Here is a 24,496-nt window from a genome sequence, read left to right on the forward strand (position 1 = left end):
AGAAAAAACAGAAAAACAACTACTATTGAGAATTATTCGTACATTCATGTGTGCACTGAGAGAGTTGATATGGCCTCGCCAAGCCAGTAATAACCAAAACGCAAGCCATGGCTAAAATGAAATGCCAAGGACACGATGGCAGTGTTGAACTTTGAGTGTCATTTGCTTCACCATCTCACCAAAAGGGGCCAACGGCAAGGGGATGGGTCCCCGGGGCGCATATGCATAAAAATGAGTAATTTTCCAAATGGCAGACAGCCTGCCTAACGAGGAGAACTGACAGGTCTGCATGTCTGCATATGTATACTTATCAACATCTGTCTGTCCGTCTATAGATTTCTCTGTCACACTGTCAGTCTCCTGGCATTGTCTTCTTTTATTCTGCGAAACAACAATTGAATTTTATAATAGTTGAATGCTTCCTGCGACATTTCGCTCGGTTCGATGCTTAAATAAATGCTCAACAGCCCGGCTTAAAGTTGTTATCAATTAAAAGTTACTAATTAGGCATGATACTTTTCAACTTTATTTCAAACTAAGCATAGTTCTAAAGTTTCTCAGTAGCATATTTCAGAAAGTATTTTAGTTATCCAGCTCAAATTTGGCAGCAAAAAATGTTGGCTTAAGTTTAAATTGCTTCTTAATTCAATTTCCGTTTAAACTCAACTTTTTCCACATAAACCGAAATTGAGTGAAAGGATTTTGAGACCAATTTTAGTTTAAAGTTTGCAAATATTACGCAACTTACTTTGATTCTGGGAATTGTTTATAATCAAAATAATTATTATTATAAAATATAATTATAATAAGAATCGTCTGTTCCCCCGCAAGATCAAAGGTTGAACTTGTATAATAAACGTTTTAAGCCGACTTCTAGACGAAATTAAAATCAATAAAATAGTTTTGAAGTGAGTTAGTGGATTGACGAGTCTGTTGTGTGATGCAACCACAAAGGCATAATGAAACATTTCTTCTTGACTCGCAACATAGCTGGGAAAATTGTGGAAGTTCAACAACAAAGTTCAAGTTTTTCTAATCGACCAATCTTTAATGCTTAACCCGTTCATTCAAGTCTTTTATCTGTTTGGATTTGTGCCTTTTCATTGTTTATATTGTTCACTTGCTTAGGCGTTTAACCTTTTCAGCTGGCACCGGCAATGTGAGCAACAAAGCAAAACCAAACCAAACCAAGGACCTTCCTGCCCAGCCATCCAAGCGATTTTTCCTTGTCTTTTGCCCAACAACCTTTTGCCGTCGCCGTTACCGTCGCTTTTCCCCCTCTGCCTTGGACAACACACGCGTTACATGGGAGATGGCACATGGCGGCGGCGGCGGCGGCGGCGGCGGCTAAAACCAATATTAATACAACTAAAAGTTGCACACGGCCCCGACTTCAATGACGTGTGCCCACGCCAATGAAAATCAATGAATTTTATTGAGAAAATTGCCACATGCGTTTACTTTTGTTCCCAGCAAACTCGATTCGGGCTTAAAGCTGAATCCGTTTTTTTTTTTGTTTGTTTTTTTATTGCATACGGCGAGGCGCACTTCAAGGGCTGCGACTGCAGTTCGGGCCAAAGGGCCAGTGACCATTATTAATTGACCATTCGGTGCAGCGACCATGTTGCTTGCCAGCCATTCTAGCTATATGGCTGTTAAGCAGAAGACAATGGCTTCCATAAATTTTATACAGACACACACACACACACACACACATGCAGAAGCGCTGCAAGGGTTTGTTGTACTCGGATGAACCTTTTTTAGCTTATCATTGTTGTTGTGCCTTATCAGAAGGCAGTGCACTGTGAAAATGTCTTCGGCTGCCACACAAGATAGCCAGAGATCCCAGCATAATGTTGGCCCATTTGCGATAGTTGGGCATTCAAGCGTTGAATAGCATCATCAGCTACGTTTAGGGCGTGGTCATTTAAAAGCCACAGCTTGATGGCATATGTGTGTTTCTGGCCCTGAAGTAAGCCACTGAAGCAACTTTAGTTGAGAGAGCTTAAACTAAAAGGTTTCATATGCCATTTTTCAGGCTAACTTGGCTATTGTATCTGACAGCTATGCTGTAAAACTGTGCATAAGCTCATTATAAATGCTTTAATGAAAATACAGTCAAGCTCAGCTCATTTACCATTTGCTTAATTGTAAAAACTAAACTGCAGGCTGTTACATACATATATATATATATATACTACTACATACATACATAAATGCATCGTCAGCATTATCCCAGCTGCCTTCCGGCTTAGTCTATGCAAATTAATGAGCATCTAACTTATTTTTGACTTAATGCAGATAAAATGTTGTAAATGGCGTTTTAATCAGTGCGCCAAGCCAACAAGCAAAATTAATTAAATGCTCACTTCAAGCGCCGACCAACCTCTGCCGAACCCATCAAAACCCACCCACCCCCATACCAGAACCACAAACAGTTTCAGCAACAGCAGCAGCAACAGCAAAAGCAACAGCCACAAACTTAACACTCCACGCAGCAACCATTCCTATCTCCCTCTCTCTCTCTCTCTCTATATCTGTCCCTTGTTCTCTTGCTCTTAGCCCTTTGGCGCACATCAGGTCTCACAAGCTGGCTGCTGTCCTCGCGCCGCTCATCAATTTTTGCATTTTAATGATATTTGAACCGCGATGCGACCGCGGACCAGAACCATATCGACATAGCCAACGTGCCCGGTGATTATGATGGGGCCATGCTTATGACTAAAATCTCATCTATGTTAAATGATGAAGATTTAACCGAATTTCAAATGCTCTTTATATTTCTATTTAGTTACAACAAGTCAGCCGCATAAGTTGAACCCTCTGTTGTTATATTTATAAGAATAGCAGATCATGCATGCAAGTAAATAAGGCAGCCAACGAGTTCCCAGCACAGCACTTCAATAGAATTTGAAATGCGAGGAGTTTTAGATGATATGCTGTTGAGCTTGCATTAAATGATAGAAGGACAATCTAAACAAGGCAGCCAACAATATATAAAAGCGCTGCCCATTGCAGCTGCGCTTCAGTCGAAGCTTCGAAGTGGGCCGGTACGGAGGATCTGATATTCTGTTTGCATTGAATGTTAATAACAGAAAATGTTAATTTACAGAAGGTGCTGCACACAGTATATAAAGGGCGCCCATTGCAGCTAGACTTCAGTCAAAGCTGTGGGGCGGGCGGGTGCAGATCTTCACTTAGTGCTAATGTGCGTGTGTGTTAATATAAAAATATGAATAACAAATTGTGTATGCAAGCTACAAAGAAGAAGAGTCAGTAGTGTAAATAAAGCAGCCAGCTAATGGTAAGTTTGAATTAAATGTTAATAACAGATCACATCAATAACAGATCATGTTGGCTTACAGCAGGTGAAGCCCGCGTTATATAAAGGGCTGCCCATTGCAGTTGTGCTTCAGTCGAAGCTGCGAACCGGGCAGGTACAGATGGTCCAAAGGTAAGTTTGCATTGAACTTTAATAACAGATCATATTAATGTTAATAACAGATTATTTTAGTTTACAGCAGCTGCAGCCAACAGTATATAAAGGGCGCCCATTGCAGTTGTGCTTTAGTCGAAGCTGAGGCAGGCCGTTGCAGATCTTCAGTTCGTGTTTATGTGCGTGTGTGTAAGAAGAAGAGCCAGTATTATAAAGGCAGCCAACTGGAACTAGGCTTCAGTTAAAGCTGCGAATCGACCCAGTACGGATGATCTGATGGTGAGTTTTCATAAATGTTCATAATAGATCATGTATATAAGCTCATAGCATGTGCAGCCAACAGTATATTAAGGGCTACACAAATATTTGTATAAGAGTATAAATAACAGATCACGTACATAAGTATGTTAGCTGGTAACAATAGTTGGGCTTCAGTTGAGTCGAATGCAGATGTTAAAATAATCATGAACTGAAGCCGGCAATATGCCACATTTTTGAATATTTGTTGAATATGCTAGCTGCCTTGGATAGAGTATTTGGGGTTTTATATGTATGCACACAAATTTGAGCGCAGCTCGGATTCAACCGTTGATTTGTGTATATTTTGGCTGGGTTCAAGCTGTGACTGTGAACCCTTCGTTAAATTGAAATATAATTAATTTTTGGTGTGCATTTGAGTCTTTAGCCAGGCAGCTCAATTCCCAGCGTAGTGCGTAAATTATTAAACAAAGTGAATATCGAACAACAGCAAAACATAATACTCCAGACGGACTGCGGATAGGTTGCTAAGTAATAGATGGATAGTAAATTGAAGGCGCATAACCGATTCCAACGCTCATTCCGTATGAGAGCATGCAACCGCTATTCCCGAGGGAAATTTTTGAAATCTAAGCTCGAACCAACCAAGGGCCATGTTTTGCCAGCCGCCAGCATTTCAGCTGGTTGACTGTCCATGTAACAAACAAGTAGATTACATTGTGGCAGCTGTTGACGGCGTACCAGGCCCGATGGCTGTCCTTGAAAAATCCAATCGTTTTATTGCCAGCACAGATTGGCCATAAAAATGTCACCTGTGACTTGCGACTGACTGCAAGAAATCAAATGAATTCAAGCAGTTGCCAAGCTGCTGCCGCCAGCCCCGCTAACCTATTTGGCCAACGACTTGGCCAGGAAAATCGCACGCACACGCACACACTTTGCTATGCATAATTTATGCAAAACTAACAAAGCAATAAAATGCTGCAATAAAAGCGATAGCAAAATAAGTAATGAAAAGCGAGAGATACCTACTTCTTCTACACTACAAAGTATGCTACATAAATTTTTGTGATTTGCAATCACAAAGCAACACAACCGGGCAGCTATAGCTTTTAACGGTCTATTTGTTTTACAGGGTATTAAAGCAAACGAAGCTTGAAATGTTTTTGCACAAATTATCACTGCCAATGCAGTACACGTCTACAGAGAGTAAACACTTTCGCCTCACAGCCCTTACACCCGCCGCTATTAACCCTCCTGGGCGGCCGCGCAGGCAGCTTGTTTGATCTAAATGCAAATATACATCAGGTAACATCAGAGATGGAAGTTCCTTGGACATTTCAAGACATATCCCCTGCCGCTGACACGCCTTGAAGGCACCATCAACGTCAAAGTCAATGTTGTTTTCGTCCTTCGACTTGCTTGCTCCTTTTGTGCATTCCAACGAAATTCGCTGCTATCAGCGACCATTTGCCATTTTCTAGAAACGCGTTGATATGCAAATTGAAATGCGTTTTTTGCTCTGCTCTAACCGCTTAAAACAACTTTTTTTTTTGTCTTTTGGCTCTCGTCATTCCCACAAATTTATCAGTTTTCACTTTGAATTGGCCCAATGTTATATTAATGATAGTTGGATATTCTATTGCGGCTTTGCTAATAGTTTGAATTGCTCAATTTGGCAGTCTAGATTTCTGAGTGATATTCAATTAGTTTGTATTTTCATGAAAGTATTTGCTTTGCTTAGCCAAAGCACATAAAGCTTTAAAGTACTTAAGTAAAGCAAAATTTAATGTAAAGAAAAGCAAAACAAAACTTTCAAATTGTCTAAACCAAATTTATTTTGTATTAAATATAAATGAAATTTTGTCTACGCTTTTAATGTCAGAAACTTTCAGCATTTCCTAGTTCTTTTCGAGCTTAAAATTTAAATTTGAAAAATATACAAAATTAATTTATTGTTTCCTTTCAAAGTATGCATTCCTTTGCATTAAGTCGATTTTAAGCGAATTCTCTTTTGATATCTCAAAAGCTTGTATGGCTCTCGTATAGTACAAATGGATAGAAGATATTTATCTTTTTGAATTACTTTGTCAATCCAGTTAAAATAAAAAATTATTTAAAGACACATTCAGCTGGCATATTATGGAAAGAGTATGCAATTGTATGCTTATTAATTGGGAGAATTGCCATGCATGTATGAAAAGGTTTAAGAGCTACGCAAAAACAATATTTTAAAGCATATTTGGTGTTTAGTTTAATCAGCTGAGTAATAATTAATTGATTAACAAAAAGCAATTAATGAAACTGATTTGTTTCGTTTATTTTGAAAATTATTTATAAATACATTTTTTACTAAATTGAGCAGCAAATTGAACTGTTTGATAATGCAAATTTGCACTAGTCATTGCATTTAATTTATTATGAACATTAAATGCAAGCAGCCACTAGCTGGCCACGTGTTAATTGCTTGACCCTATGGATTGTAAAATTAAGCACAACTGAGTCAGCTGGGAGACGCACACACACACACACACACCCACAGAGAGAGAGAGAGAGAGAGTATATGTACTCTAAGAAAACGTTGCGCATTTGAGCGTGAAGCTGTAACCCGTATTCATTAAGTTCCAAGCAAAGACAAAGCAATAAGTGTGTGTGTGTGTGTGTGTGTGTGTGTGTGTGTGTGGTGTGTGTACGATAAATATTCAAATCTACAATTGATGACATGCCTCTCAGAATCAGCTGGGACAAATGAAAATCAATAGTTGGGCCAACAATAAAACATATTGATAGTATTTAATTGTCTTGCAAATTTGACAGCGCGTCGTCAGCTGCACAAACATTTGTCTTGACAATACTCGAGCATACCCATTAATTTGCATATTTAATTATGGACAGTCGCGCGTTTTGTGGCGGGTCATAAAAGCCAGCCGAAAATGAAAAGAAAATGTTCTCATTTCTTGCGCATTTCTTTTGTTTGCACGGCCGAAATGCATTTGACTTTTTCTAACAAAGGCGTGTTTCTTTTTTATTTGAAATTCTTGGCATCTTACTAACTTGTTTGTTGTGTCGCAAAAAAGTTGCGAACGTTTTGAGTGCAAATAAAACTTTTCTTTTCTGGACTTTTTTTTTTTTTTGCTTTATGGGTTAACCTAAAAAGTTGACTGGAAATTGAATTTGTGCGGATGTAATACACACTGTGGAGGCATTGGGCATCCCGAAATATGTCGAACTTATTAGCAAGTACACTTTTACGTTTTGGAGTTGAGTTCACAGTCGGTTTACCCACCTGCTGACAATGGATTTAATTTGAGGCCTCGGGGTTAAGTTGTTGCCTGTTTAACTTGCACTTCAAGCCTAAAGCCTGGCCCAGACAGTTGAACAAAAGGGAAAGCCAAAAGTTCCTGCTCTTTTTTTTTATGCTTAGTTTTCGTTTCGTGCCAAACGACGCGTCACAAAAATGTCAACAAAAACGGAACCGCAGACGCAAACGCAAACGCAACCGTAGACCGTAACGTTTTTGCGGATCCGCACTCGAGCACGCTCCGGCACTTGGTTGGACTTGAATTTGCTATTTGCCGGTTCACGGAAAATCACGCGCGAGTCTTCTCACTGTTGCCTAGGCAAATGTGGCGTATACGCAACGCGTCAAATGTGTCTGTTTGTTGTCGACTTGAATATATTTGAAATGTTTTCTGTTTTCTTTTCGGATATTTGATTTTTGCCGCTTCGCGTCCAGCGCCAACGAGGAAACACAAGCAACTGACGACAGCCTCGACGGCCTCGGCATACACGAGCTACGTATTGTCATACGCTGTGTGTGATGACGACGCCGACGACGACGACGACGACAACGTCACGACGTCGCCGCAGCAGCTGCGACGCTCGCGCCGGCGTTCCCGTTAACCAACAGGTTATCTGCTGATAAGCGCTCGAGTCCGAGCAAATCGTTGTATGATGTCGGCATATACGATGCAATTTCCTATCACAAGCCCGAACTGCTTGCGCGACTTTTCACTCAATTGCAGCACGAAAACATCGCCGAGTGAAAATGTCCGAGTAGAAACATTGAGTGAGTTTTTTCTTTGTTGTTTTTATTATTAATTTGCTGTGTTGTCGGTGGATTTCTTGTGTTTTTTGATGCATTGTATTTGGCTGGGAAATCATTTTTGGCAAATGCTAAACACTTTTCGGTTAATAAAAATAAAAACAATAAAAATAGGAATTCATATTTATTTGCCGAATATATTGAATCGTCGAATATCGTTTTGCCTGAAATCCCAACAAATGATAAAATTCGAATTTAAACTGAAAAGTCAAATAACTCATTTTTGTAAAACATGTTTTTACAAAATATGATGGATAAAATATGAAATTCAAAACCATAACTTTATATACCTAGGCATACCTTTAAAAACATAATATATTAATATTAAAATGGACTTAATCTAAGTTGATATTTTACTTACCTTGCATATGGTGTATAAGTCAAGTGATTCGGCTAATCGCATTCGGAGCACCAAGCATCAGCTCGATTGTATTATATTGTATATTTACGCCTTATCCAATCTACGCTATTAGCCAACTCACTTATTCATCGGCTGCTTAACACATGCTGTTTACCGCGAGGGCCCCTTCTGCTGGGTTGGTTACTTAATTTTTGTTATCTTTTCTTTGCGCGTTCCACAGGAAATCACAGGACGTCAGGAGTATTGTAGCAGGAAGGCCCAACTGATGCAGCTGCTATTTATTTATTGAGGCCTGTCGACTTACCGCTTCACATTCACCCTCCCATTACCATGCCCCTCAAACTTTAACTTCACTTGAGCTCGTTTTCAACTGTTGTGCGTATTCTCTTTGGCTCGTCTCGGTTGGGGTCCTCCGGTAAGTGGGCACGTTTCCTCACTTCTGCGGCATTATGCTTCATACTTCTTAAGCACATGACACGACACATTTTATGCGTGGCAAAGTGAAGTGAATAGTGGCTGCCCCGCCACTCCCCCACTCTGCATGAGCCACACCATGTGACCATAAACAAATGCCGTTTGCTACCTGGGCTGTAACCAATTTTCTTCCACTCCTCGTGCTGCTACTTAAAGCAGCAAAGAAAAATTCTGTACAATATTCAAACAGTGGCTGCTCCTGTGAATTCGTATTCGCTTTGTAGGCATAACTTGGCTTCAAGTGTGTGTGTGTGTGTGTGTGTGCGTGTGTGTGTGTGTGCGTGTGTGTGTGTGTGTGTTTGTTGTGTATGCGGGTGTGCGGCATATGAGCAACCAAGCAGCGAACCAGACAGCTTCTGACTCTTCTGTTGACATTGTAAAGTAAATCCGCGTTGCGCATACGCCGCATATGCCTAGCAGGCAGTCGGGCAGGCGGCAGCTGCTTTCGACAAGAACTTGGCCAAAAGTCACTCAAGATTTTGTAACTCTTGCCAAATCTGAAGTCTAATTTACATGTGTTGCTGTTTATTTTCGACTATTTACACATTGTTTCAAGCTGCCTATGTGGGTTTGACTTGTATTCCTTCTTAAATAAATAACTCACAATGCTGTAATGCTTGCAGATATTTCCCTCTTGCTGATATGTGCGAATTGAGCATATTTTGCCCCTATAAGATCATACTTTTCCAGCGATCTTTTCTTAAACTCTATGATATAGTGGTCCGATGCTAATACGATTTTGCGTATATACGAGGATCTTAATGAAATTAATAAATCTCGAGCTTGGTCAAGTTATCTTAACATGAACCAACCTTTCGACCGATCGTTTCTATGACAGCTATATGATATATTAGTCCGATTCCGACATTTGTATTGCCTGCAACTTGTATTGCCTGAGATGGACAGATAGACGAACAAACAGACGGACAAATGGACATGACTATACCAACTCGGCTGTTAATGTCGATTTAGAGTATATATACTTACTTTATGGGGTCGGAGATGTCTCCTTTTATGCATATGCTATTAAAATATATATTTCTTTTTGGTTTTCTTTGCCCAATACACCAAATTGTATCCACTGACTATTCAAATTGTTTTACAAATACATTTAATTTGGAGCATAAATTCTAAACCAAAATTCCTTTTTTTTATTGCGACAAATATTAAACACGGTCTATATAGAACTGCTGCCTTACCATATTGAATTCTTGTGAAACGTTGAGCTCTGCGAAAATCTAATAATAATTACGGCGGCTTTTAATGCCTAAAATATTGTACATGCGTTTTCTGTGTGGTTTAGTCGAGAGAGCTGCTGTACATATTTTTGCCACATTATTATTAATTTTTTCTGTTTTCGTCACTGACCTTTGGCGCAGACTTTTTCGACTGATGCTGCTGAAGTACATTTATATATACAGAATATTTTTCTTGATTTATTTTTAGCACTTAATATGAAAAGCTCATTCAAACGTTTAATTTCAGATGTGCCTGTTGACGAGGCGTCCAACAGCTCAGCCCCGCCAGACAAGGGAATCTGTCCAGCGCTCAAATAAATAAGCAGATGCAAGTCTTTTGATTTCTCGACTCGCTGGTAAGTCGTTTTTTACACATATATTTGTCTGCCTGTAGCTGGCACTTTGACGTTTATATGAAAGATATGGGGCAATGCTACTTAATTGGAATAAATATATATATAAATATATATGTATGCTGGCTTATGTGAGGGGACAGTGAAAAATATTTATTATATACAATCCTGTTATGCGCACTGAATTTGTTTTTATGTACCTTGCTTTTTGTGACTTTGAGACTTAACCGTTCGACTTGTTTCATAATTTACGAGCGAAAATGTTTTATTTCATGTTTTATGGCAAATAAATTATGCCAAGCATCGACGAATCGACAAAGAGAGGACACCTAAGCCAGCGATAAGAAGTTGTCGAAAGATGGCAAAATAATTTTAATCTTACCCACAATGAACGACTTCCACCGGCAGCGCAGTCCCAATGCCTGACTGGGACAATACCCTCGTGTCGCCAGCTCCAAGCAGCTCGTGTCGTAAGACATGCTTAGGAGAGCCCAGCTACCCCAAAAGTGGACCGAAAGTTAGAGCCAAGGCAACGGCTAACGGATAGCTCTGAATTTATGTGTGCTCATTGATTGCTGCCTGGGCGCGATCCCAAACAAATTTATGTAAATTTTTTTTGCTCAATGCGACTTTTATGGAGATAGAATGCAGCTGAGCCCGGGACAGGAAGCACAGACCAGGCGAATGCTGCTGGCCAACAGAGCGCAACGGAAGAGGAGGTCGTTGCCAAAAAAAAAAAAAAAAAAAATACAGAAACAAAATAAACGTATATGTAAAGCGGATTTGGGGCCAAAATCTTAAAAGCAACTTGCACGCACTCAATGAGCCCAGAAGTTGTTGGAAGTGGCTCTTAAAGTGGTCCAAGTGCTTCAAAATTGAAATCTCTGAGTGTAGCTAAAAAGAATGCCAGCCACAACATGTGTCTCTGCGTATGCGTGTGAATTCATATTCTGCATAATATCTCTCTGTATGTGTGTGTGTGTGTGTGTGTATAGCGCATATGTGGGCCAAGGCAGCGACCAGCCCGCCCACTTGCCATATGTGGGTCATTTATATGCAAAGCATGGTCCACGCTTACAATATGTTCAGTCTAATAAGCTGGGCACGTGTAGTCCTGGTAGCCAGGTAGTCTCTGCAGTATTAACGCTAAATTGGATTCACTTCCAGCGTCTGTTGCATCAACTATAACAATTGAAAGGGCTATCCAGAAAATATGCCTCACGCTCAGACACCCTGTAGACTGCAGGAGTGTCAAAAAGGGCCCCAGACAACAAGGCTTTGAATAATTGCTGACATCGCTTAAGCCTGACAGTCTCTGCCCAGTTTTCAGCCAGGGCATACAAAAATGCAAATCTCATTTGAGCACACAGTTTTCAATACAATTACCTGGCTATTATTGTCATATTTGATTTTGTATGGGCTGCGACAAATGGGCTTATGTGCCATATAATATACTAAAATTGCCTTACCTTGAATTCCATTATTTTAGCAGCTTAGAGTCAAAAAGTTGTGACAGCTCACGTAATTTTCTAAAATCAAATCGAGCTTGATTTGAATTGCAACCCTCGTCCGTTACGTTGTCAACTTGCGAATTGCTTGCACGGTGACCTTTGTGCCTTGACACGTGACCATATGCCGTGTCCATCAAATAAAAAATGAACCTGGCCAAGGCTTTAGTTTATGAAAACACGCAGCAAATACATTAATAATTTTTTTTATTAATTTAACCCAAGTACGAGTATGATTATCGAGGCTAGGATCGTTTAGTAATCAGTTCTAAATTATGCTGAAATTATGTTTCAAAAGTATAAATTCCTGTCTCTCCTAAGAAAGGACCTGACCAAGATCTAGATATGCCTTTAGAGTATTAAATGGAATACTTTATATGATCTGAAGTTAACTCCTGCAATATGCTTGTTGCCTAACTGTCTAATACCCTTTTCTTGGCCCACAAGAAACTTAATAATAATTAATTATTGCCTCTAAATATTTTGGCTTGCCAGGAAAATAAAATAGCTAAAATGATTCTTGTTGAGCGTCAAGTGCAACAACTCGATTTCTTATAAGATATATAGAAAGTGTTTTTGTTGCATGCAGCAGCAACTCTTTAGGACCAGAAACGACAGTTAACTAAGTGCCGCTTATTTATAATCCCAGAGCAACAATAACTTTTGCCCTCTTAACCAACCCATTTTTGCACTTTTCTTGGCACGGTTTTATGTGTTTTTTTTTTTGTTTCTTTGCCAGAGAGCTCGCAGTTTAGTTCTTTGTATTTTTGCAACAAAGGAAAACATTTGCACTTTGCGTCCACTTTTGGCCAGCAAGTCCCTTTCATATTTATGGCACTGGCTCGTAAATTCCTTGGCCAACATAAACAATAAAGCGCCTGCTTATCGCGTTCAACCAATGAACCAGCCATTCAGCCCATAAATGGTTTGATGGCAACGACTCGTCTTCAGCTGTATATGATCTCAGGTATTTATGCCACAAACTGGGCTAATGACCGTTGTGGCTGCTACTTACTGCCTGTCAATATTACGTATACGACGCGTGTGTCTATGGCGCCAGCGCTTGCAGGTTGTGCGAGTGTGTGCGAGTGTTTGGGTGTTTGGCTAAGCAAGTGTCTTATTTGACCAGCAAACACAATGGCCAGAACTGGAATTTTAAGGCCAGTGTAACTCGAAGCTAGCCATTTTGACGCACTCCGGCTTTGAATGCCAACATCGATGGACAGCAGCTCCATGCAAAGGTCTGAGTCGCCAATGTGGCCATTGTCATCGACGTCGTCGTCATCGTCGTCGCAGTTGCTGCTCATATTTCTCGCTTACTCTGTGGCCCCCATTGCTTCCTGCAGCCTCAATATGGCATTGTGTGCCTGCCGTTACGCCATTATTTATACGCTTATTTGTTCATTTTGTCCGCACTCGGGGCGCTACTCGTTTTGCTTGGCAAACTCCTTGCTTAATTAAAAGTTCCAGGCCGCAAGTATTTTGGATGCTGCCAGGGCACAAACGCACACGCACACACTTGTATACTCTATTGCAAAAGCAAAAAATATATTTGATGTTTTTTTTGTGCTTTCGTCCTTTTGACTGCACTTTTACTTTGTTCATGATTGTTTTATTTTGAAACACAAAAAAGAAACGAGCACAATTTAACTTTTATTCAACAAGTTCTTCTTCCTTAAAGTGCTCTTGTAGGACAGTGTATGTGAATTGGAGATATGTGCTAGAAAGAAAATTAATTAATATGCTATTAAAAAAAGCTCCCTTTCAAAGTTAATAGACAAATAAACGAAGCAAGTATAATTCAAAAATCAACATAAAAAGGGAAATGTTAGCTTCACACATTTGATTGTAAATGTGTTTCAATGGAATATTGAATTAAAAACTTGTCTTCCAATTCAAATCCTGTGTCTCTGGCATAACTAGGGTCGGCTTTAAAGATATATATTCATATATATTTATGTGTGCTGCATCGTTTTCATTATTTAATCAACTCTGGTTGTGCGCCATGACCAACTGCGAATGGAAGAACTCATCATCTTATGGCTGCCAGCTTCATAAGTACATCGATAAACATCAGCCTGAAGTAGGACACTGAGGGTAAATGAAAACCGAGCTGCATGTGACTGCGGCGCAAGCAACAGGATAACTATTCTGCCATATGTTCGCATGTCCGGCCACAAGCAAAACACAAGCCAAGCGTTGACAGTTCCTGGCTTGAGTGCCTCGCTGCCTCACTCTCTCGCTGCCTCTCTGCCTGGCTATGTAATTGTAATTTAGACACTGCACACTCACACACACACACACACTCTCAACACACATTTGCTGTGTGTGTTTTTCCTTGTGTGTGTATTGTTATGCTGCGTAATTTTTTTCTCGCTGTCATGTGGCTAAATGTGCAAATTACGTGACGTTTTTATTCATCCAACAGCCGCTGCTTGTTTTATTTCAATTTCTCACCTAATTTTCACAGCGTTTTATCTCAAGACCGCACTCACACACACGCACACACACACACACACACTCACACTCATAACAGCGGCAATTTGTGACACGTGTGTGTTTAACCTAATTAACAAAAGACTCTCTTGTTTTTGGTTACACGGCTACAGGCCAATTCATCGTGCTGAGGTTCCCTTTCCGGCCACAATTATATGACATTTCTGGTGCTCTATGTTACTTAAAGTAAACAGAAAGCCCAATCAAAATATTATCCAGAATATTTTAAGAATTGCAACCTGTAAAATGAATTGTTTGCTGAGAAAAGAAAGACGTCGAATATATTTTTAACACATGCTAGATGTAAGACTTATTGCGATAATCTTTTTATAACTTCAGCACTCCCAAGTCAAAGAATTTTAGTACCCAAAAATCTTATAATTTCTTCAAGATGCCTTCTACCTTTTATTTGTATATGGTGATATTTAAAAAATTCATAACAGTTTTAGGGGAAACTGTATAAAATCTATAAAATCAGGCTTTTGGAAACTTGGAAACTATATAGCCTTGTTCAACTAGTTGAATTGACTGCTTTTTTGCATATTAGGCTATGTATGTTGACCAAACTTGGCAATCTTGAGCCTTATTATGCTCTTAATACACAAGCAATAGGTCATAGATAACATGTTAGCACTAGCACAGATATATTAGATGATGCTTTAATCTTTCTTACTATATTATTATATTTTATATGCCAATAAATATTTAAGTAACAGCTTTTTAGAGCTTATACAAAAAATATATACTTTTTTTTAGATTTATTTCATTGTGGTATTAATAGAGCACAAAAAGTATGCCTTTAGTTGGCTTTAGTATTGTTTCTTATTTATTTTAGCAGTTGCCTGAAGAGCATCATTTCTGCTGCTCAAGTGTAGTTGCTTTTGTTGACTCATTATATTCATTTAGAAATTCAATTAGCGCCATAATTACGGCAAGTGCTTAATGATGATAATGCGTTTACCTCCGCCAGCCGCAAGCCAAACCGAAGCCCAACTCCCAGCGCGAGGCACAGCTACAGCACCCGCTCCTGCTCCCTCTTCCAGTCCCCTCTGAGCACAGCCTGCTTTGAAAATATAAGTGATGATTCTTAGCACTTAGTTGCTATAGACTTACAAGTGTATTGTCTAGATTGAACATCATTAACATATTAACTAGGTAGACTTAAAAGAAACTTTGCCTGAAGCAGCTTTTGGCCAAAACAGAAAAGAAAAGCACTTTGATATATCTGCACATATATAATACGGCTTACAGTCCTGGCCAACGTCCACCTGCTTGCTTTTTATGCAGATTTATGCATTTTATATAATTTATACGCTCGTTTTGGCTAACAAGCAAAAAGTTTTGCCTCGACACAACTTTTGCTATGGCAACACAAGAAAAATGTGTTAAAAAAAAAAATGATGGGCCAGCAAAAAACTGCTTCAAAATCATTTATGTAAATTTTATAAATGCCACTTGGCCGACATGTTACACCAAATATTAGATTTGCCACACAATTTTCTGTTAATTAGTATTTGTTGTGCTGCATTTACACATCAAAAGGTTGCGCATACGCCTCGTGTGCTTAAAGCAAAAGAAAAAATCCGATTATTTCGAAATTAATTTAAGTACAAAGTTTATTATTTAAATTGGAAAACACACGATCTCTATCTACACTGCGCTACACAACCTCTAAAGAGCTTTGTTTTTTGATTTTTTTTTGCCATTTAGCGCCTCATTAAAACTGTTTACGATGCCGAGGACAACGGGCGAATAGCAGAGGCTGGGCGTTAAGATCCGACACGTACTCAAGCGTTTTATTATTCGTATCGCGGCTAAAAGTATGCTGCTTAATTGCCAATTTTGATATTAGATTTTGCTCTTTATTGCGTTGACCTGGTAAATTTTTGCTTTAGGGCATCATAAAATGTCACTTTTACGGTCCCTAATCAAATAATTTGTACTTAAAATACACTGCTCAGCTTTGTTTATTTCTCAAACAAAAAAATAAAAAACAACAACCAAGGATTGCAATTTCCGTAAAGCGCAGAATACAATAGGAAGTCATAGCAGCTAGAAAGGAGTGGGAGGGAGAGAGAACAAAGGAGGGCGGGAGTAAATGGGTTACTTAGTAAAAAGATTTAACTAGTTTCAGATTTGTGACAAATTAAAATTAAACTTTGAGACTCGTCTAACTGCGCTCCATAGGGTGGTAGGGGGAAGTGGATGAGCAGAGAGTCTTCTGATTATTTAACTAAATTCCATTCCCATTTAAAATAATAATCCTATTGATAAAGATCAACTTTCTAAATACAATGTGATACCCTACTTCCATATATATTCCGTATCTGCCCAGATTATTGAGAAATTAATTTCTAACTTTACCTCTGCAATTGAACTTGCTTTTCATCTCGTATGCACTTCCGTATATGAAAATAAGTATATCTTTGGAATTCTGTGCTTTCGAACTCAAGATATTTGCAAATGATTTCTAATATGACATGACCAGAACTCTATAAATCGCTTGCTTTCTTTTTCGTTTACCAAACAAATTGTTCCTCTGCAAAAATATGAACATTTGCCATTTGTTGCTGTTTTTACAATTTTTTTTTTATTTGCATTTATATTTTATATACAATTTTACAATATATATATATATATATATTTGTTTTGCCTGGGTTGTCGTTTGCTCTGCTTGTTTCATTAGCTCGTTTGTCCAATATCATTTTTCTTTCTCTATATTCATATGTTTAGGTATATAATAATTGTTTCACATTTTATTCAATTTTTGTATTGCACAACAACAACAAAAAAAAGAGCGCAAACTTTGTTGCTTTTGATAAAATTGAACAACCGAATATCAACAGAGAAGTATTTGTTGTTGAACGCAATTCAATATTTTATATAATGATTAAATAATTTATGCGCTTTTTATACAATTCATTAATATATATATATAAATATGTATGTATACTTATACTATATACATGAGTATTATGCATGTAATTAACGCCTTACAAATTTCTTTGCATTTGTCAAATCTGATTTACTACAGTGGATATCGCTATTATCGGAACTAAGTACATTTATGAAGAATATATAGGATTTAACTTATAGGAAAATATTTACATACTTTTGAGATAGTAACGTGAAATCTATTCATTTACATTTTCGGAAAGTGTTTACAAAAGGCGCATAGCATTTGATTTGATTATAATGTGAATTATGTTAAACAGTTTAAATTTGCATTATAATATTTTTCACATTTGAAAATTATGACGAGAACTGTACAAATAGAAAAAAACCCGCTCAACCGTTTGCTAGTTTTTATTGCTTTCTGTTGCATATAACCGATACCTACTGTAGTAATTGAATTTACAACTAAGAAGCCTTTTGTTAAACTGCCACAACGATGACAACGTTTATATATATATGTATATTTAATAAATATCTTCACTAAAGTCGATATGTTTACTTAAAATATTAAAACATGTATGCATACGCATATCTATATAATCCGTATATGTAGGCATATAAGCACATATATATCTAGCTCTTTATATACACATATGTATTTCATATAAGTTATGTGGTGTCTATCGTTTCTACCAACTTGAGTATTCTTAACAAACTAAACTTTTGTTCTAGCGGCCAGTGAAGGGCATCATCGCAATCGCAATTGCAGATGTTCAATATTCACATTTTTTAAAGCTTAAGTTCTTTTGTTTTCCTTTTCTCATTTTGGGTATACAATCTCTATGCATTATTGTTTTTAAATAGTCGATATTCGATTATAAACAATATAAAAAGCCAATTACTAAACAACAGCAACTAGTTAGTTAAAGATTTCCACTACACATACTGTATATATATATGTATATATTAATATATACAATAGTTAAATTGTTGTTGGTTTCGTACTTAAATTCAATTATTTGTCAATTGATATTTGGTTAGATCAACCAGATGCTCATACAGCATATCCTCCTGGGGCGTCAGTCCGATCATAATCCAGCCCGATATCGCAGCAATGCTGCGCGTCACCGAGAGACTACTCCAAACACTCTGCACACTGTTGCTTAGCTGTTAAGGATCGATGCGGATTAGTATAAGGACATGTGGAAGGGATTTTGTGGCTTACCAACTCCTGTTGTGTTAGCGTTATATTTGCATTGTTATTGATCAGATAGAGTTTCTCGTCAATGGAATCGGAGCATATGGTTAGGATTATTGTTGCAATATAGAGCATTGTGATGATAAGCCAGCGAAAAGATATTAATTCGCTGGCATTCGAGAAGCTCCAGCGACAAATGTCCATGCTGGAAATGAAAAGGAAAGATAAAAAATAATTAGATCTAATTGCGGCAATCAATTTATTTGAAATCTGAAATCTTGATTCGCTGCGCACATTGCTTTTATTGCTCGCACTTCTGCCAAGTATTCTGACATTCATACTAATTAAATTAATATCTTGAGTGAAATGGCAAACAGTATAATTTCCTTGCGGTATATACATATGTAGATTACACAAAGATGTCAAAGGTCAAAAGTTTCTTGTGATGCCCACGTACAAGCGAAGCTATACACCAATGACATTTAGAAGGAAACGAATAAAAAAGCAGCAGCATCACATAAATCACAGAGCAGCACAGGATAACGAGGCGAAATGTCAGACTGACTTTTTGCACTTTCACCGCTGCCGCTCGAGCATAGGAAAGTGTGAAAGTGGGAAAGTGGAGTGTCCCATGGCAATGGCCAAAAACAGTAAACCGAGAACTGAACAGCAGACACTTTCAGTGCCAAAACGACCCGAAAATTCACCCACAAACACACACTAACGGTCGCTGGCTTTAAAGGTCAAGAGTGCAGCAAAGCGAGCAGCGCAGTCAGCGCGGTGAGCGCAGGCTGTGTGTGGGCAAAAGAGCAAAGTTTAAGGGCATTAAAAAATATGTGTTTCTGTAGATGATGAAATTGGCCACGCAACATTATTGCAACAATAACCGACAACTGACAACTGACAACAGCCACGAAGCCAAACAAAGCCGAGCAGCTCTTGAAATTTGCAATTCAAAATTAAGTATAGCATACTTTTCAGCGCCGCCAAGTGGCAATATTGACGCACACAACGCACGCCCACGCGACACACTTGGGCATTGTGTTGCCCAGAATTTACTGGCTGCCTACTATTCATATGTTCTTGACAGCAGGTCTGCCCGTATGTGTGTGTGTGTGTGTGTGTGTGTGAGTGTGCGTGTGTGTGTTGTTTTTCAATGAAATGTGCGGGTCGCTTTAAGGGTTTCCACCTTGGGCAGTCGGCTTGCTTTGAGGTCAATGTGTTCTTGGCACTTTGTTAGCACGCACACCGCAGCGAGTACTTCAAGTAAATGAGTTTGACTTTCACTTTCTATATTTAGCGAAGGACTCGTAAACAAACTAATTGTGCCCACTGTTAAGATGTAAGAGATACTTATCACACTTTCACTTACCGATCGAACACCGAAACCAGACAAATAATGGCCAAGCAGTAAAAGGTATTTAGATATATATCCGCAAATCCCGCATAATCGCTGATCAGTGCCAGGGCTTCTCCACTTGTCGCCGCTGCCGTCGTCGGCGTCGTCGTCGTCGTCGTCGTCGTTGTGGTTGTCGTTCTTCCCGCTACAGAGTCCGCTCCCTTTGCAGCATTGCTCAGTTCTATGCCCAAGCTTGGCATTTGGGTGGTTGTGGCTGCGTTTGCCGATGCTGTTGTTGCTGCCGTCGTCTCGCCCGCAAGACTCATGCTATTGATGACCTTTGCCCAATCCGTGGGATGGCTGCTCAGCACGAAGAGCAGATGGGCCAAGGCTAGACCAGCTAGCAGCCCATGGCATATGTTTGAAACGAGCAGCCAAATTCGTTGAATAACACAGGCAAGTTGAATATTGCTTGAGATGCCATTGCTACAAATTTTCAAAAAAAAATGAAGATTCATTAAAAAGTGTCGAATAAAATGGGATTCAGATAAATGAAAGTACCTAATAAAAAGCTAAAATAATTAATTAAATATTATATTAAAATTATACGCCTAATTAGCAGCCCATTGAATGCCTACATAGGCCTAATTAGGTGCATATACTTCTAACAAAAATTATGTTATCTGTGTCTAAATCCTGCCTCGGCTAAGTCAATACTACGCCCAAGCATTAGCCTAAGATTCGAGCCGTGCTTCATCATTACCTTCTGCTTTCATATAGATTTATTGCTCGCATCAAAAATCTGTTATCTATTTAAGGAATTCAATATCTGATTTAGGAATAATCTAATATGAATCGTACTTGGGAATGCATTATAAAAGCATATCCCATTCATTATATTCTCTTCAATGTGGGTTGCCTTTTCTAATAGCATCTAAGCCCCTGACCACAAACTGAGCTCTGGGATTCTTGCGCAATTTTAGCACACACAAAAGAGCTTAATATGTAAGCCCCGCTGAGATCCCAAAATAAACAGGCCAAGACAAGATAAGCACGAATAGAAATCAAACTTGCATTGCGGGGCAAGGAAACAAAGCACAAATTGGCAAATTGAATGGAATGGCAGGGCAACTAAAAATAGCCCACAAACGCTGGCTTATGTGCACGCAATAGACGCTAGGATTGGACGCCCACGCCGGTGTCTGAGTTAACCCACCGATTTTGGTCGGCATCGAGCAGACAGCGCGAATCACCATAGCTGCCACGACCGCTGGCTGTGCCGCCGTTGGAGCGAAAGAGACGTCCGGCGCCGCCAAGCTCTGCGGCCGAGATGCCATCGATGCCCATGCAGCTGCCGCTGGTGCCAGCTGCGCTGCGCGACGCGCCGACAAAGGAACGCTTATAGTAGCTCTGCTCCACTGGTCGATAGCCCGATGACGTCTGCAGGAACATTTTGTCGATGTGCGCGGGCGTATCGTCCGTGGGCGAGACGACCGGAGTGAATGGATTGTAGATCTCCTCGCCCTCGGCGGGCGCAATGTCATCCGCCAGTTCCTTCAGTATGGAGGATAGACCACCAGCTGAGTAAAGTTTGCCTGCAGGTGAGAGCAAGAGGGAGAGAGAAAGAGAGAGAGTGCGTCAGTCAGTTGGAGCAGGAGTGGGGCACACAACTGCGCAGAATCGTATTTGTTGGCTGTTAAAAGCTTTTTCTGAATGGAATACAATTTGGTCAATCTGAGACTGAGACTGAGACTGGGACTGGGACTGGGACTTGGGAGTTGCTGCTCTGTTACTTACTGATGAGCTGGCCCCGCTTGTCCCGCTGCGATTTCGTCTTGCGGTGCACCCGACGCTCCTCGAGGCTTTGATCAATTTCCAGTTCGCCCGACAGCGAGGCATCATGCATATCGGAGCATTGCTTCAGGTAGCGCATCAGGGTTTCATTAGCCTGGCGCACCTCCATCTCGCCGGCAGCTATTAGCTTCCGCTCGCGCCTCCTGCGTGACTCCGACTTGCTACGCTTGCGGCGTGGACTCTTGTCGAAGCTGTTCCTCGAGCGCAGCGAACGTTGCGCGGGACTGGCCTGCGGATCTGACAGCGATTGCTGTTTGCGCGAGGCTCCGCCGCTAGCGCTGCCTCCTCCGCCGCCGGCTCCGCTGCTGCCCGCGCCCATGCTCAGCGCCGAGGGAGTCGGCGAACACTGTTTCAGCTCGCGATCTATGTAGCCCAATATGCCGCGATGGAAGGACGAGTCGACTTCCAGCGAGCGCAGCGCCGGAGACTGTGGCGAGTGTGTGCGCCGCGAGCGATGTCCGTGCGTAGCCGGCAGCTGGCGCAGTGTCTCCCGCAGACTCATTGCATCACCGGACGAGTTGCGGCTGCCATCGCTTTGCTTTTTTGGCTGCGTGGGCGATTCCAGGTGCGTGGCAGCGACAGCTGCGCCCAGCGGCTCATCAGCGCCCAGGGAAACACTCTCCTCCTGCGTGTCCTGCGTGGGCGGGGCATGTCCATTGACCAGCACCACCGTCTGCTGTGAGGTCTGACTGGGTGAGCCGACCATCTCAATGCTATCCGCCGAGCTCTGCGCGCTAATGCGACCCGCCGCTGTCGTTGCTGTTCCTGCCGCTGTTGTTGTTGTCATCGATGCTGTATCGTTGAGCGCCGCCGCACAGCTCTCCAGCGTCTCCACCACGGACGTTGCCTCCAGCTCCAGATCGGGCGGCGTTGCGGCCGCTGCGGCTGCCTCACGTTCCAAGCGCCGCTGACGCGCCTCGGTGCGCCGCTGTCGCTGATGCTGACGATGCACCTTGGGCTGAGTGGCCTCCATTTTCTCGAATTCTGTCAATCCAATTAGTCTAGGCTGTTGTGGTTGTTGTTGTTGTTGTTGCAACGGCTGACTTGTCGCATAAGCTGCTGCGTGGCCTCATAACAGGTGGATTAGTCCAGGCAGGATGTTTGAACTTTTGTGCAGTCAAGTTTGTGGCTGCAGCTTTTCGCTTTGACCCAAATAATTATGCACAGCAGCAGCTGAAAACGTTGCACGCGCTTGCTGCAGCTACGCCCGCACACACACACACACACACACACACACACACACACACACGCACACACGAGCACACGCTCACGCACACAGCCTTCGGGAATTTCTATATTATTTCTTTAGTTTATTGCATTAGCCACGGCTTAAATTTCAGGCTTAATTAAATTGGTATTAGCCCTTTGTCAATTGACAAATGACAATTCACTTAGAGCACTTTTTAAAATTTTGTGGTTTCTCTATGAAGGTCGCCCGGTGGAGACTTGGGAACCGTGTGTTTTGCTCGCGTTCGCGGCTGCTAAGCGACTGACTTGGCCTGGCCGAGACGGCAATGCAAAATGGCCCAAACCGAAATGCCCTGGCGCTGGCGCTGGCCTGGGTCGCATTCGGTGGTGGTTGCTTGTTGTTTGTGTCCTGTTTCCTGAAACGTAGTAACGAGCGCAGCAGCAGCAGCAGCAGCAGCAGCAGCAAAAGCTCTGCACAATGACGTCAGTCGCTGTGCGTCGTGAGCATTAACGCCCACACACACACACACACACACACACACGCACACATGCATGGCCTGTGTGCTGGCATTATTGACAAATTCTATTTTTAGACAGCCGCCAGTGTAAGCAAAGTTGGGGGATTTTTGTTTTTAGCAACACCTTGCCCCAAAACCTTGTCAGCTGCTTTGCGTATGGCTACACTGAGCGAAACATGAATAAACGGCAGGCTATTAAGAATATTTACATATATTTCCCCCCCACTAACATTTGCCCAATATGCCCCAAATTGTAGACAATTCTCTGCATATCATCTGACTCTCAATATATATATATGTGCATATGTATGTGTGTGGCTGGTCCAAGCTGAGGCAGTTGTAAGCCCAACCCAGCGCCGGGATTTGTTAAAACAAAGCAGCTGTCGTGTTTTTTGCGACATTTAGCACACCCACACAACTATCGCGCTAAGCACACGCCATCTCTCTCTCTCTCTCTCTCTCTGTCTCTCTCTCACACACCCTTACTCACCGCGCTCTACTTAATCGATAAATGCGTGGAAACGTCTCAGCTTGGTTCAAGCTACTGCGCAGCTTTCAGCCTGTACATCGTGTTGATGACGTCAATCGCGAAAGCTTTCGAACCAAAACAACAACGAGCCTGGCACAAAAGCCGGCTGAAGCTTTTTTCAGCGCTGCCATTTAAAGGCGTCAGGCAAAATTTTATTATCGTAAAGCGTGCAGAGGCGTCGTCTGGCTGCAGCAGACACGCAAAGCAAAAACAACTCGCGAATCGTTCGCGAAGGCTTCAGCTAACGGTCTCCGAAATGCCAAAAGGCGTTTGCCACTTGAACTGTCGCATGGAGCTCACTCTATATCTCTGCCTCTCCCTCTCCCACCTTCTCAGCCCATCTGTCCGGCTCTGTCTCGCTTGGCTCTGGCCCTTAATGCGCTCTGGCGTTAAGTGCAAGGCAGCGGCAAGCTAACGACATTGGGCATACGTCACGACCGTGACGTCACAGTTTGACGTCAGTGAGCCGCAATCGTGAGAGAGCAAAGTAAAAGTAACGGCATGTTGGGGCATTGCCAAATTTTTTTAGATAATTAAGATCTGAATATCATGTTTGCCTTCTATATGTGTAAAAGCTTTAATGACGATGGATTTTAAATTAGAGAACCTTCCTGACTAAGAATAAAGGTTAAATCGCAAGAATTTAGCCTTAAAAGTGTTTGACGAACTTGTTCTTAGAAAATTGCTAAAAAAAAAAAGGAAAATATTTGAAAAAGAATTCCATTAAATAAAAAAAAGGTATTAAT

At 40.9% G+C, this 24,496-nt stretch overlaps 2 protein-coding genes across 3 annotated transcripts in view; both read right to left on the minus strand.

The window, feature by feature from the left end:
• sNPF-R (short neuropeptide F receptor) overlaps window positions 1-7,478 on the minus strand; it is a 31,980-nt gene extending 24,502 nt beyond the window's left edge. For both annotated transcript variants that reach the window (XR_001450436.3, XM_002048003.4), the window contains exon 1: window positions 6,981-7,478. The gene's annotated coding sequence lies outside the window, so the exon portion shown is untranslated. The remainder of the gene's footprint in view (window positions 1-6,980) is intronic.
• A 9,308-nt stretch (window positions 7,479-16,786) lies between these two features.
• On the minus strand, window positions 16,787-23,070 carry LOC6622948 (uncharacterized). Its single transcript, XM_002048004.4, has 5 exons — window positions 21,459-23,070; window positions 20,878-21,256; window positions 19,695-20,147; window positions 18,350-18,527; window positions 16,787-18,291 (listed from the first exon to the last, which is right to left on the minus strand). Exons 1-5 carry the CDS (start codon window positions 22,486-22,488, stop codon window positions 18,136-18,138), a joined length of 2,196 nt encoding a protein of 731 aa, XP_002048040.1. The 5' UTR covers window positions 22,489-23,070; the 3' UTR covers window positions 16,787-18,135.
• Between the last annotated feature and the right edge of the window lie 1,426 nt (window positions 23,071-24,496).

Source organism: Drosophila virilis, chromosome 3 (genome assembly GCF_030788295.1).
Source record: "Drosophila virilis strain 15010-1051.87 chromosome 3, Dvir_AGI_RSII-ME, whole genome shotgun sequence".
Classification (NCBI taxonomy): domain Eukaryota; kingdom Metazoa; phylum Arthropoda; class Insecta; order Diptera; family Drosophilidae; genus Drosophila; species Drosophila virilis.